Source organism: Apium graveolens, chromosome 10 (genome assembly GCF_009905375.1).
Source record: "Apium graveolens cultivar Ventura chromosome 10, ASM990537v1, whole genome shotgun sequence".
NCBI classification, from domain to species: Eukaryota; Viridiplantae; Streptophyta; class Magnoliopsida; order Apiales; family Apiaceae; genus Apium; species Apium graveolens.
In genome coordinates this window covers 109,168,393-109,183,740 of record NC_133656.1, presented here as the reverse complement: position 1 = coordinate 109,183,740, position 15,348 = coordinate 109,168,393, and the positions used below count along the sequence as shown (strand labels likewise).

At 32.7% G+C, this 15,348-nt stretch overlaps 1 protein-coding gene across 1 annotated transcript; it reads left to right on the top strand.

Moving 5' to 3' along the window:
• Positions 1–202: 202 nt before the first annotated feature.
• Positions 203–14,466, top strand: LOC141689920 (E3 UFM1-protein ligase 1 homolog). Its single transcript, XM_074494444.1, has 20 exons — positions 203–530; positions 1,596–1,907; positions 2,450–2,716; positions 2,806–2,853; positions 4,636–4,701; positions 4,824–4,927; positions 6,679–6,772; positions 6,897–6,953; positions 7,772–8,219; positions 8,382–8,536; positions 9,464–9,529; positions 9,614–9,682; positions 9,777–9,869; positions 9,958–10,023; positions 10,515–10,561; positions 10,653–10,716; positions 11,946–12,023; positions 12,111–12,173; positions 13,095–13,187; positions 13,983–14,466. The coding sequence occupies exons 1-20, from the start codon at positions 357–359 to the stop codon at positions 14,082–14,084; spliced, it is 2,466 nt and encodes an 821-aa protein (XP_074350545.1). The 5' UTR covers positions 203–356; the 3' UTR covers positions 14,085–14,466.
• Positions 14,467–15,348: the final 882 nt, after the last annotated feature.

Here is a 15,348-nt window from a genome sequence, read left to right as displayed (position 1 = left end):
TTAGTGATATAAGGAATCACTACGACACTGTTGGAGCGCATTTTTTTGTCATATTTCTTATATTTGAAGTGAAGAGCAAGTTCTTATATTTGAATTTAAGAGCAAGTTTATGGGAGCTGTTGGACTTGCTCTAATGGGCCTTTTCCTTAATGGACATGTCAACTCATAAATGGTCCTAACACAACACAAAGCCCAACAAATAAAAGGAAGACCCAAATTGACACCGGCGATTACTTGATCGCTCCTAAACTGAGCAGTGAGTAGCATCCTCATTTGCTCTCCCAAAAAACACATACATAAATCCCACTCTGACTACATCTTCATTTCACATATAATTTACCATCTTTTCTCATACAATGGATGCTGAATTATTAGAACTACAAAAACAATTCGAATTTGCACAACAAGCTAAATCAAGTGTACGTTTATCTGATCGAAACGTCGTCGAATTAGTTCAAAAGCTTCAACAACTTCATATCATCGATTTCGATCTACTCCACACCGTCTCTGGCAAAGAATACATCACTCCCGTACTCTCCCTCCTCCCTCTCTCCTCCTTTTGGATAAATGAATAATCTGGATAAATTAATAATTTCTGACAAATTAGTAATCTCGTTAATGAATAATCTCGATAATATGACGTGGACTGTTTTATTTACAACTTTGAATTTAGTTCAGTATATATTGCATTTTATTTGTATAGTGTGTTTTTATGTGATAGGAACAATTGAGGTTGAACTCTCGATAAATTAGTAATTGATAAATTAATGATCTCGATAATGTAACTTGGACTGTTTTATTTCTTACTTTGAATTTAGTTTAGTATGTATTGAATTTATTTGTATATTGTGTTTTTATGTGATATAGGAACAATTGAGGTACTGAGGTTGAAATCTCGATAAATTAATAATCTCAATAATTTAATAATCTTGATAACAGGACGACTTTTTATTTTATAAATTTGAATTTAGTTTAGTGTGGAAAGAATTATATTTATGTTATGCATTTTTTATGTGATAGGGACATTTGAGGCATGAAATTGAGGTTGAAATCTCGATAATGTGATACTAGATAAATTAAGAATCTCGATAACTTGACGTGGACTGTTATATTAATAACTTGTAGTTTAGCGCGGAACGAATAGATTGTGTGTTTTTATGCGATAGGAGCGATTGAGGTTGAAATCTTAATAAATAAAAATAATATCGATAACATGACGTGGGCTTTTTATTTATAACTTTGAATTTAGTTTAGTGTGGAAACAATTATATTTATATTATGAATTTTTATGTCATAGGAACATTTTAGGCATGAAGTCAAGGTTGAAATCTCGATAAACTGATAGTACTAGATAAATTATTAATCCGGATAACATGACGTGGACGTTATATTAATAAATTTGAATTTAGTTTAGTGTGGAACGTATTTTATTTATATTTTGTCTTTTATGTAATAGGAACAATTGACGCACAAAGTTGAGGTTAAAATCTCAGAAAATGGATGATATCGATAACATGACGTGGACTGTTTATATTTATAACTTTAAATTTTATTTAGTGTTTAACAAATTTTATTTATGTTTTGTGTATGGTTAGGAACAATTGAGGCATGAAATTGAGGTTGAGATAAAGCAACGTGGGCGAGTATCGTTGATCGATTTAGCTGATATTACTGGAGTTGATTTGTATCATGTTGAAAAGCAAGCTCAACGTATTGTTTCGAATGATTCATTGCTAATGTTAATTAATGGTGAGATTATAACGAGTTTTTACTGGGACACTGTTGCGGAGGAAATTAATGAGCGGTTACAAGAGTGTAGTCAAATTGCGTTGGCGGAACTTGCTGCTCAGTATCAAGTTGGTTCTGAGTTGCTTGTTACTGTTTTGGAGCCTCGACTCGGAGATTTGGTAATTATGATCTTATGCTTGTTTGTCGTTTTCTTATATATGCTGTGAATTTAACAGATTTTTCATTCTATTTTATGATTTTACATTTATTTGTTATTTTGTTCGGTTTTCTGTTAATTTAAATGTTTTTTTGAATTAGTAGTTGGGAGATGAAAATGTTGGTATTTTTTGGACTATTTCCAAATTTAGCAATTGAATTTTTTTATTTAAGTTGAACTTGTTATTTAAGAGGCTCGTTATCGGGTTTATTTATTTATAATTTCTGACATTCAGTTACTGAGTAGTGAGTATAGTATTTGGTATCTAACGTATGATGTATCAGAAGATGATTATTATCCAGTTCAGTAACAGTTAATATAATTTAATAGAGCCTGTTGTAGCTGTAATATGACTAATGTTCACGTTGTTTTACCTTTAAAGTTACTATAAGAAGGCACTTTTTTCTTATACATAATATACAATGCCACTGAGATGATTAGTGTAGTCTACAAATATATACATACGTTTATTGTTTACTTTAGTGTATACTGTCAAATATTTAGGTAAAAGGTAGACTTGAAGGTGGGCAATTGTATACTCCTGCATATGTTACCCGTGTTAATGCTATGGTGCGCGGTGCTGCGAGGGGCGTTACTGTTCCAATGAATTTGTCAGCTTTGTGGAGCTCATTGCAGCTTCTGCTGCAAGAGATGGATGGAGCTAGTGGCATAGCTGTTGACGGGTCTTTTTTTCAGTCACTGTTTAATGCATTGGTGAAGGAAGGCGAGATTCTTGGATCAGTTCGAGCAGGAGTTCACTGGACACCCACAGTATGTGACTCGATTTTTTTTCTGTAATGTAACATGAAGTTAATTTTACTTTTCAGTTATGAGGTTTAATGTGTGCTTTTAAATCACAGGTCTTTGCAACTGCTCAAAAAGACTCTGTAGATGCTTTCTTCTCACAGGTAGGAATCATTGGTTTCATTTAGATCTATTCAAATGATTGAAAAATTATATAAATTTACATGTATAACTGTCCTATTGTCCAAGAATCAATCATGTACACTGCAGGAACTTTTCTTGTTGGAATATGATTTTAAAATCAGGTGATTTTTTAACGGTCTACTTGTCCGCTCTGTTTTCTACTATTCTGTATAATTTTAAGCAGAAGAAATCAGGTTTTTCGTCTTGAATTTCCTTGTCCTAAACCAGTATATATAAGTTAAATGGTAAATTAAGCAGCATATAGGTTCAAATTTGGCAAAGAGTGGTTCATTTTAAGGGAGCAGGGGTTACATATTAGATATGATACAGTGAAACACAAATCCCATCGTTCAAATAGAAAAATAAGCACATTTTGTACTGTAGTTTACCTGGTATAAGGTCTTTGCTATGTGGAAGATCAGATATCATGCCTGCAGAATAAACACTGTCTTTCTTCATTTTCTTTTTCTAAAATCAGGTATAAGGTTTTTAGCAAGACCAAACTATCACATGTCCAGTGGTTTGTTGATATTTGTTCCAGGATTATGGTTAAACTGTATTAAAATTTTGTATAAGGGAAATGTTCTCTATATTCTACAAGAAAGTGGTTGACTGTTTAAAGAGTCTTTGGTTTTCAGTAACGGAATTGTTGACGTGTCCTCAGACTTTTCAACTGTTTCAGTAGTGAAGTCTTTTCCTGAGTCAAATCAAGATTACATGCTATTTATTGAATATTAAATGTTGATTGTCTCTGTTGGAAAAATAAAAAGGTTTACCGTTTTGTTTAAATTCGAAACTAGTTCAATTTTCAAAAGAATAAAATATTCCAAGCACTTTTTTGAAGGAGGTTTGTTTAGTTTTATAGCTTACTGGTACTATGAAAAGTATACATATTTAATTTCCAAATTAGAATCCTGATGTGTAGTCATAGTCCTGAAAGACATTTAGTATAGATAGGCAGTTGATTTTTCTTTTGTTCTTGCTCGTTCGTTGTTGCAATCAGATAAAAGTCTTTCCCGAAGTAATATATTCTAATATGCAGTAGTACATGGTTAGGTAGGCAAGGTTGGGGATTTAGTTTATGACTTTCGTTACATAAAAGTATGTGAAGTTCAAAATGTATTTTGACAATTTGTCAATTGTCAGTCTAATGAAAACAGTGGACAGATATATTCTATCGGCTATCTTAAGACTCATGCGCTGCATAGTGCAGATCTATGCTAATTGCTGTCTGTATTGTAAAATAGGCACTGTACTTGCCTCTCTACATGACCGTGTTACTCATTTTTTCTTGCATTTTATGTTTTTTTTAATCAGTGTGCATCTTCTTTAATGATTTTTTTAAGATGACCAACAAAAGATTAAATATCTTAACTATTTGCTGATAGTACTCATAACCAAGGTGATTACAACTTGGACTGTAGTTGGAAATAATTTAACAGGCAAATAGGCTCGATCTTTGTTTACACTTTCAAGGTCATGCTAATTATCAAAGCTGTAAAATAAACAATTGTATAGTATCTACATATTTGTTTTTAAGATGGAGGAAATATAGGAATGATACATCTGTATGGAATCTTGCAACTCTTTTTGACCTTAACCTTCAGTTATGTAGTATATATGTGATATAACTGATATATATGTATGCTATATGTTATACGTTATAGGTATATATGTACATTTGCATTGAGACTTAAATTTCATAATCCATATTCCATATGATGAAGCTCCTCATTCTTTATCTGTTCTCATTTGTGGTGCAGAATTCTTTTATTAGCTATGAAGCTCTAAATAAGTTGGGAATTCCGTCGGCCATACAGTTTCTGCAGGTATTCTAATGTTCTGATGTATGGATGCGATGTGTTCCTGCCATAGTCTAAGGAAGTGAGTTCTAATTTATTGAATTTTCTACTTTTTTCTAATTAAATTAAGGAAATGTTTACCAATTTAGGCCCGATATCCTGTCGGTATACCTCTAGTGACGATATTCGTTCACTCATCAATGATTGATATCTTGGATGCTTCCGTAGAGGATGCAATAGAACGTGGTAGCTGGTAAATTCCCTAATTCATTTTGTTATTTATAATGATATTTCAATGCTGATATTTGTAGAGTTTACTGCATACTAGCATCTATTAGGAGACCAAGGAGAATCTTGATGAACTTCTCATTTAATCACGGTCTTTAGATTTACGATTCAGATACCAAAATATTGGCTTAAACATGTAATGTAGTAGTGTGAACTCGTGTTACATGTTAGCTCAATGAAATAAAATTTCTTATATTATTAAAGGCTGTTTGGGTTGTGTTAGTTGTTCAACTCTTCCAGAGGCCAGATCTTCCCACACTCTGAAAGCCAGCTTTTGGCATGAAAAGTGGATCAAGAAGAACCAAACTCTTGGGAACAATCAGTCATAGCATCCACCTGCAGTGAAATGCACGTGTTAGATATTCAGAATTGTATGCAAATCTGGTGAAAATAAATATGTTCCATAATATTTATAAAGACCCGATAACTTGTAATTAATTTGAGAGCTGTAGGCAGTTCTAGGCACTGGGAGAAACGGTAGACAGAATAGTGAATTTGGTTCAGAGTTTGTAATTTATGCAAGAATGATTTTAATGTTGTTAGTGATCTCATTCACCTCATTTTATCAAGATGTAATGTATTAATGGTTGTAGAACCTATGTGAGTTGTCTTCTAAAATAAACTGAGCTGTCATTTCATTGTTCAACGAACGTTTTAAAAGTAAGAGTGTTTTGTTTCAGAAATAGCTTTTATTTGACTGGTGCCTATCTCATAGTTATTACAAATTCTTCTCTTAAGAGTCTCTTTATGTTCTTTTTGTTGCAAATAGTTATGATGGCCCTTGTACCTTCTCCCTTGGACTTTGAAAGAGTTTGTAGTAGGAAGTGTATCTATTAGCGTTGGATGCAATTAAACCAGACTATCGATTTTCTTTAGGTAGGGTGTGAGGATCTGACAGGGGAGGCTCGTGGATTAGTCCATTAGGATTATGATAATATTAAAGAAATTGACCAGCAAGTGAGTAAAGACAAGTGTTTATATTTCCGAAATTATCATGTTGAATTGCAAAGAGTAGCTCCTGTCTATAATAAAATAACTAAACTACTTTTCTAATTCAAATTAAATTTTTAAAGATACTTAACTAAAGTAAAAGACAATGTTCTTACTTCAAGGGCTTCCACAATTTTCTTATTCTTCAATACTGTTTACCTTCTTTCTTGTCCTACATCAGGTTCTTTGTTAGTTCCTGTTGTGTTTTTGGGGTCAACCCTACTTCTTTTCCTTAACTCGTTTCAGCTTCTTTTTAGTTTTCATGTACCACTTCCTTCATATAATTTCCTACAAAACAAAATTAAATCAATTAACTAATCAGGTCCTTGGAAACATTGCTTCACATTTGTGTCGGTTTGTCTGACTTCCTCTTGCAAGCTTCAAGTTTTCAGTGGAACCGGTGTACTTGTCGCATATGATTTTGATATTTTGTTGCCTTCTTTTGTAAGTTATGATCATTTCATATTGAAAAACTGATTTGAGCAGTCTTGGCATTTGTTTATTACAACAGTTTTCTGAGCGGTCTTGGCCAATTGGCTTTTGTGTTCCTGTCATTATTTTAGTGGAAAGGGTTAGACACATAGCTTAAGATAGAACTGGATGAGTATCCAAATATATCTTCTGTCTCTATTTACATTCGAAGGAATGAGTATCTTCCCGGCAAAGTTCCCTAATTTTCTATTCTTCTTATCATTGTATGAAGAAACAATTATCGAATAATTTCAGGATAGACAGCCTTACAGTCTTGCCAGCAGCCTTTACCTCTCAAGATGCTTTGAAGATATTGTCTCTCTGCCCATCCATTCAGGTGGCCCTTAAGGTAGTTCTTTTGTCGATCAATTTGATTTTGTCAATTTCTCTTTTTATTATGTCTCTGATCATGCACTTTTCAATATGTTTACAATAAATATGATTTGAAAGTTATATTTTTGTTTTCCGTTCAGTCGAATGAAGTGCACATATTTGGGGATTCATATGTGGTCACCAATGGATTCGTTAAGGTAGATCCTTTTACCATCCTTGGGACAAGGTCTGATTATATAATTTATATTTGCTTGTTTATATCTAATAAAATTTTCATGTTCTGGAACCATTGTGTTGTTCCTAAATTTTAGGAGAAGGGTTTGTTGGAAGATCACTTATTTCTAATTTTGTGGGAGAACCATCTAAATTTCTTTCCTAAATATTTAGCATAAAGGCAGATCACCCAGGGATTATTGAACCAACAGTTTAGTCATATATGTAGTTAATGAATAAAAGACTGTAAAATAAGACCAGACTGATAAGTTGTTGATTTTTCTTTTGACATGATAGTTTCCATGTTCTTAACCACCATACTGTCCAGAGTGCTGATGTAATCAAGTATCTATTTTATTTTCTTGTATTTCTTAAATTTGAGGAAGAGGAAGTCATAGCTCTACAAGTTACATTTTTCAATTAAAACCTTAAAATTCGATGATTAATATTGATCCCTACATGCTTCAATTTGGTATGCTCAATACAATTGCCTGTTTTATATCCAAAAAGATTGACTATAATTTACAAAATTTACTGTAAGTTCTCGAATTTTGGCCCTCTAATTGTTAATATATGTGACTTCATCTCCATATCATTATAGGTTCCTTTATGATTTTAGTCGTAGTTCAGTTAGTTTGCAATCTTTATAATTCTAATGTTATATACTCATTTTGTACTGCAAATTAGAAGGTGGTTCTATATCTTGGAATTAATATTGAATATCAGCTCAAGAATAAATAGTTCTAAATTCTAATTACATTTTTAGATTCTTGTTGATATTGCTTTTTTGCCTTCTCGACAGAATCTGTTTGATAGCTTGGACAAGGAATCACAAACTTCAGGCCTTTCAGCGCTATTTGGGACACAGGCTCCAGACAGTCTGGACACCTCAATTGATTCTAAAGACTGTAAGAGTCTAAACAGTAACCCCGCCGAATCAAATGAAACAGGTATTGAGATTGTTAGTAGCAAGCACACATCAGAGATAGGATCGAAGAAGAAAAGGGGAAAATCTTCAGGGAATGCAAAGACTGTAGCAGTTGAAAACAGTCCAGATAACCAAGAATCTGTTCCTAATAAATCTAAGAGAAACCAGAAAAAAGGCAAGGCGACGGCTGCCCAAGTTTCAGATTTGAAACCAGGGGCAAAGAAAAATGCAGATAAATTGAACGAAGGCAACATCAATATTTTTCCAGAGAAGTTGCTGATTGAGAGGATTAACAAGCTGGTACCTGAATTTGAGGAGCAAGGTGCATTGTTTTCTTTTTTTGCTAGTTAAACACACACACACACACACACACACCGCCTTGTCTTTGTCAAGGTTCGAACCCTCGACATCTCCCTTCTGTTTTTGCTTAAACTATGAGGCTGCTTATTGTCCAGAGTTGACAAACACAAATATTACTTTGTAGGAATTGGTGATCAGGAAATAGTTCTCTCATCTTTGGCACAGCATCTGAGACCGTTGCTCCTTCATTCATGGCAAGAGAGAAGAAAGGCTATGTTTACGGACAATGCACAAAGAATGAAGCACTTATTTGACAATTTACAAAAGAAACTTGATGAGGTATGGACAGATCCAGTGTTTAATGTGTATATAATTGTGTGACAAGAAATTAGCCTATGCCATAAGTATTCGAGTGTGTTGGAATTTAATTGGGATGCAGTCTTTTAATGATATTTCTTAACGTTGTGTTCCAGAATCAAGAAGGAAAAAGAAAAGAATGGAAACTGAGTAATTTTATTTTCTCTCTAAATCTTTCCAAAAGCGGGAAGGAGATTTTGAAGATAAATATGCAAAGATTTTCTCTCCAAATCTTCAGATATCTTTTCTTTTCTTCCTCAAAAAAGCCTTTGGGAACAAGTTGAGGAAATCACATCTTCAACTTTCTTTTCTTTTCTTTCACAAAAAAGTTTTCAAGTGATCGAAACATCAAAGTACAAACAGGGTTTAATATGAAATATTTATTCTAATGTATCCTTTAACACATAGTTTACACATGAAAGACTAATTCATATGTTCTTAACAGCAAATACTTGGCAAAGATGACTTGCATATAATACATAAAATTAAAAATAAAAATATTAAATTATCATTATAATCTGAAGCAGTTTCTAGCATGGATTGGAGTTATAGATTAGATAGCCAGTTAGGAGTATGGTAGAAGAATTGGTTAATATTCATTATTTTCTCAGAGGAATTGTACTTTCTTTCTGTTTGAAGTTTGAAATTTAGACTTCTTCATTATTTTCTCATAGGAATTGTACTTTCTTCTGTGTGAAGTTTGAAATTTAGACTTCTTTCAAATCTTCATATAAGAAAATATACTGGATTTCAGAAGAACCAGTCTCAAATATTTAAATGTGAAATAAATATGTCTTTGCTTGTTGAATGGGTCCCTTCCCAACACTCATGTTAGGCTATTAATTATCTGCTACTTGGTAAATAGTAAATTATAAATATTTCTCATGTTTTAACTTCTGGTTTCTGCAGTCTTCACTAAATATGCAGTTGTACGAAAAGGCATTAGACTTGTTTGAAGATGACCCGTCAACCTCAGTAAGCTTCTGGATTTAACACACTGATTTTATTTAGTGTTCGTTGATAATGCATGTGACTGAAATGTTTCTTGTAATGGATCAGGTTCTCTTACATAGACATTTGCTGAGAAGCACAGCAACCTCTATAGTGGACACTCTCTTATTGAACTTGGTACATCTCTAGACACTTCCTTTCAGTCCCTTAAACTAAATTTTGATGTGTTGTCCATGGAGTGTGGGCCTAAGTAAAAATCTTTTGATCACAGGATATGCACAATAAATTGAAAAATGGAGTTGAGGTTGAGGAATCTCAAAATCCTGAATCTGTTTCATTTAGCTCTGCAGAAAGACTTGCTCTTGTATGACTTTTCCTCTCATATTGTAATCTCATGAAGTTACTATATTCTGTAGGCTATTTATTCCCTTTTCTCTTTTTTTTTTGTTTAGGCAAAACGCTTGCCTGGATCTCTTTCTGTTAAAGCTTTTGCAGTCTTTGAAGCTCTAGAAGGGAAGGCAAGTGATTTCTTTTGTCAAAGCTAATAATTATTCACATCACCACCAATCCTCCCCAGAAAAAGAAATGCCAATGACACAAAAGACAATATAGCATTAGATGACCCATTTTCTGTGTTAGCATTCTGCTATATTGATGAATTGAGACATGTGACACGTTTCCGCCATTCCCTTTCTACATAGTGCTCTGTTGTTGGTACCTTTTTCATATTGTTCCACGTTAAAAACAATTTCTGTTCTTTGTGAAGGTGTCATTAAGCGTTGCACGTTTTCTACTAATTCAAGGCTCTGATATGTTTAATATCTTTCTACTGATAACCGAACATGTTCTGCCTTTAAATAGAACAAACACTTTCAACACAAGTCCATATAATCATGATTATTCTATTAGGTCTTCTAATGTTGTACATGTCATATTTGTTTTATATACAATGGATAAACTTTCCATTTTGTATGTAAAGGCTTTACATTTTGGTGCTTTTGTATGACAGAGGGTGGAAAACTTTTTAGCTTCTCTCAGAGCTATGGTAGAAGAGAGGTGTGTGACTTGTATTCGTGATCACATCGGCTTTTATGGAGAATACTTTATATTAATGAAATAAGTGTAATGTTCTCTTTGATTAATGCAGTGGCATATCTTTGAAGAAGCTTGACAAGAAATTGGAAAGAACTCTTCTTCATTCTTACCGCAAAGTATGTTTGATTTTATTGATTATTTTGTATGTTTAAATTATTTATTTGAATTGCAAGAGAAACTTGACATGGATGTGGTTCCTTGAACTGAATGTAACGTTTTGAAGTAGTTTACAATGGTTAAACTATGACAGCTATTGCCAACTGTTAGAAGTTGGGTTCACTTCAGTGTTTTGTTACCTTCACTTTTCGAATTAAGATTTTTTAAAATCCGTCGCAATATAAAAAGGCTTATTTGACTTGATATTCAAGAGCTTCCTTAGTCGTAGGTTTGTAAGAGGTGAAGAATTATGACCCTCTGACACCCCCGCTACTTGCAATTTGAGCTGGCAATTCGTTCGTTTCATGTACTTTCGTGTCTTGTACTTTCGTGTTTCGTGTCATGAATGCCTAACCCAAATTCGAACCGTTAAGGATTCGTTTTCTTTCATGTTCGTGTACCTTCATTTCGTGTACGTTTCGTGTAATTTAAAATTAATAATAAAAATAAAGATAAATATAATTTATATTTAAATATTTTGTTTTTACTAGTCGAGACTTAAGTCAATGAGAAATTTAAATTTGAATCTATTTTGTATCTATTTTTTCTAAAAATTATATGTAAAATATTATTGTAAGATATATGTATTCATATAATTATGATACATGTATATATTTATTTATTTATTTCGTGTACTTTCTTTTCATGTCGTGTATTTAAGGGTAAATCCAAAACCGACATTGAATTCATCCGTGTACTTTTGTGTTTGTGTACTTTCGTGTTCGTGTACCAAAAATGTCAACCTAAACCCATTATTTCCGTGTCGTTTTCGTGTCGTATTATCGTGTCGTATACGAAATACCTAAGTACGTACTTAAAGAAATACCTAAGTACGTAGTACATTATAATGTCATAGTTGTAAATATATGATCAAATTCTGTAATTACAAAAATGTCGACCTTGTATTTAAATCTCACCCAACTTATGTGAGCATGTACTTAGGAGAGCATTAACCTGTTTGTATAATATATAGATTTTTTAAAATTAATAGTATTGATAAAATATATAATATAAATATTTAAATAAAGATTAATAAATGATCCGTGCATTGCACAAGAATAAACTAGGATATATAGAATAGGTGGAGAATGTTGTAGGGATCCTCTCAATCTTGATGATAGAAAAGAATTAGACATTATAAGTTTGTGTTCATATGCAAACTCTCTCATATCTTGTATTATATATGAAGGAGTTGATGTCACAAGTAGCTGCTGAAACTGATCCTGTTGCTCTTCTGCCCAAAGTTGTGTCTCTAATTTATATACAGGTAAAAAAAATTGCCCGTTTACACTACTTGTCTTGGCTACCTGCTCTGATGGAGTAGCTAATTTTTATCTCTTTTTTTTTCTATTAGGTTCATAGCAGAGCTCTTCAAGCTCCTGGGAGGGCCATTTCAGTTGCTGTGGGTCGATTGAAGGTAAATCATGAGAGCTCTTCAGAAGTCTTTAATTCTTTTATATCTTTAATGAGCTCTGAGATTTGTTTGTGAAGAGCAAGTCATACAGTTGTTACTTGTTTTCCATATAAGCAGTTAGTATAAAAACATCTTTGAGAAAGTTGTAAAGCTGTAAAAAGAGTTTCAGTTTTTACTATAGTGTTAGGAAATGCATTACAGCCTGCACAGTTGTTTGAATATTTAAGCAACTTGACATTCTGGTGGACTAGATATTTTGTGAATTACATGTGGTCTCCGTACTGAAGCGATGATAAGACGTGCTTGTTCTGCACTGTTCATTACTCTAAAATTAGCACATTTTAGTTTGAATTAGAAATAATACAGTAACTGTACAGAAGTGTGTACCTGTGAGGCTGTGAGATATGATTTGGATGCACGTTTCTTGATCAGATTCACATGTTTTGTCAGCACGACCATCTCGGTCTGTTCTACAGCCAGAAATTGATGGTAGTTTTCTCAATATGTTGACTTTTAGAACCCAGACGAACATAGTATTAGTAAATTCTTTATAATTTCTGACCAAAAAAGATGAAGCTTATGATTCTCCCATGTATTTCGTGATCAATACATGATTCATCTATTCTAAGATATGAAAAAAGTGTAAAGCAGGAGATCTGCGAGGGACAATGCAGTAAAGTGGGAAAGCCTAAATATTAACTGATTCTACTTTCAGTGTCTTATCTTGTGCTGTGTATGGGAAAGGTTAGATCTTGGTCAAAAAGTGATCCCGTTTCAAGGATTATAGTTGTCCTTTTTTAAATGAAAAAAAAACTTTATTCAAAAATTGAAGGACTACTCAGACATGACAATGTGAGCTTATTTCGGTACTCGTAACATGATTGGTAAGTGTTATTCTTTTACACATTTTGTGTCATATTTCAGGATAAATTGGATAAGTCGGCGCACAAGATTTTAGTGGATTACCATAGCGCTACAGTGAGCCTTTTAGCTCTAATATCTGCTGGGACTGGCGAGGTAAATTATTATTTTTCATGCTAAATAATTATTTACTGTTAAAAGTTTCCAGTGTTCGGTAGGGACTTTATAATTTTTAAGGTATAATTGGTTTGATGAGATTTTTTCATATTGCAATCAGAAATTTAATGCAATGATTTGGTTTCAGTGTTTCCTAATGTGTTTTTGTTCTTCCTGGTATTACATGGGGGATTTGTTCAGGAAATATATGCTTTCTTAAGCTTTTGTTATCTAATAAGTCTTTCCTGGGAGAGAATGTTAGGATGACTTCTTGTTAATTAAAACTCAACAAGACTATCCTCCCTTACTTTAATGCCTTCCATATCCTCAAAGTGGCTGTCTTACTGCAATAAGACTATCTTCCCTTAGGTCAAATAAAATGGCTTCCATTCCCTAATCTTAATCCTCTTTACAATTTCAAGTTTGGTATTTGGATGAATTGAATGAATCTCTTTAAGTTTTTACAGTTTATAGGTCAAACAAAATGGCATCACTGCTTCCATAGTCTGGCGGAAGTAAGACGCACTGCTCTTTATAAATGAAAGCTAGGTCTACACCTAAGAAATTGACAAAATGATTGTTGTAATTTTAGTGTATGCTTTTTACAGAATGCCATATGATCTGGTTGCTAGTGTGCTTTGATTATTTTTAATTTAATGCTGTTCTTGTCAGATTAGACACTGCTCGTTCTCAAGATTTTATAATTCACTCTCAAACAGCACGTGGAAAACAAAAAAGCAGACATCTTGTTATATGTTGCTTAGAAATGTTATCATTGTTTTTCTAATATGGCAGGAAGAAGACTGTTCATCTGATCGTATTTTGAGCAAAAGGGAGCAACTGGAGAGTTTAATGCCAGCATTGAAGGGGTTGGTTTTGGGCACCTCACAACCTTGACCTAAAATTTCTTGATCTTATATTCAGCAGGCTATAAAAATCATGAATTGAGTCTATCTTTAAATAGCTTAACATGTCCGATCAGTGTTCTTACTTGGTATATCTTAGGCAGTTTTTGTGGGTTCCACCCTCGCTAGCTTGCACTACACTCATGATGGTACACTCAAGTAAAATATGTTATATGGAGTAGGTTTCTTAAAAGGATTCAAATACCCTAAGCCATGCTCTAGTCAAATATATAATTGTAAGCTTTGTGCTCTGTTTTGTTGGAAGAGTGAAATTTTATAGGGGAATCATGTGGAGATGAAATAGAATCTGTGCTATTGTTTGGCCATATGATAAATTTAGAGTAAATTGCATTTCGGTGACGGTTTATTATTTTCGTTTGCATCATGGCGGCTTTTATCGTAATTATGGCATTATGGTAGCATGCCTTTTTAAAAGCAACTTTTATCGTAATCATGGCATAATGATAGTATGCCTTTTTTAAGCAATATAACGAGTCAATCGGCTAATAGTTTTAGTTGGAACAAGGATATGTTGATTTGTTGCGAAATAATGAATAGACATTTCTTTGTGAATAAATAGGTATAAATATGATATACACTTGAATTTATTGAATTGATGAAAATTGTGTAATTCATATAGAATCTACCGTATAGGGGTAAAGAAACTCTATCTGACATGGAAAGTTTCTCTACAGGAGCATCTTGAAATACATAATTTTACATATGTTATTTTATAGCTAGATTATGTTAAAAAATTGTCAGATGGCAAAAATAATATTGTTATGATGCATTTTTAGTTGTCTGATTTTCTTACAAATAAATTTTTAATATTTTGTATAATTTCGTGAAGAGAACGATAATACACCTGTTTCTACTAGCATCTTAAAAAAAATTATAATTTCATTTTAGATTTAAATAAACATGATTAAGTAATTTTCTTCACGTTGATAACTAAGTTAAAATCAAATATAATCCAAGTATCAAATTTTAATAGAATATTTTTAACATACAAGGCCTCCAGTAAAGTTTAGGATCTCAATTTAAAATGGTTGTAATGTTTGGATTGTATTTTGTAATAGTAATTAATATTTTTGTGTAACGTTCCGAATTATCGTAAAAGGGGGTTGAATACTATACTCATTAAATTAAAAAAAATCAAATTATTTACGGATATATAATTTAGTATTCAGTTAATGTTTTCGATAAATAATGTTTGGAACAATAAAATAATTGATTGTACAGTAAAATTATGCTTG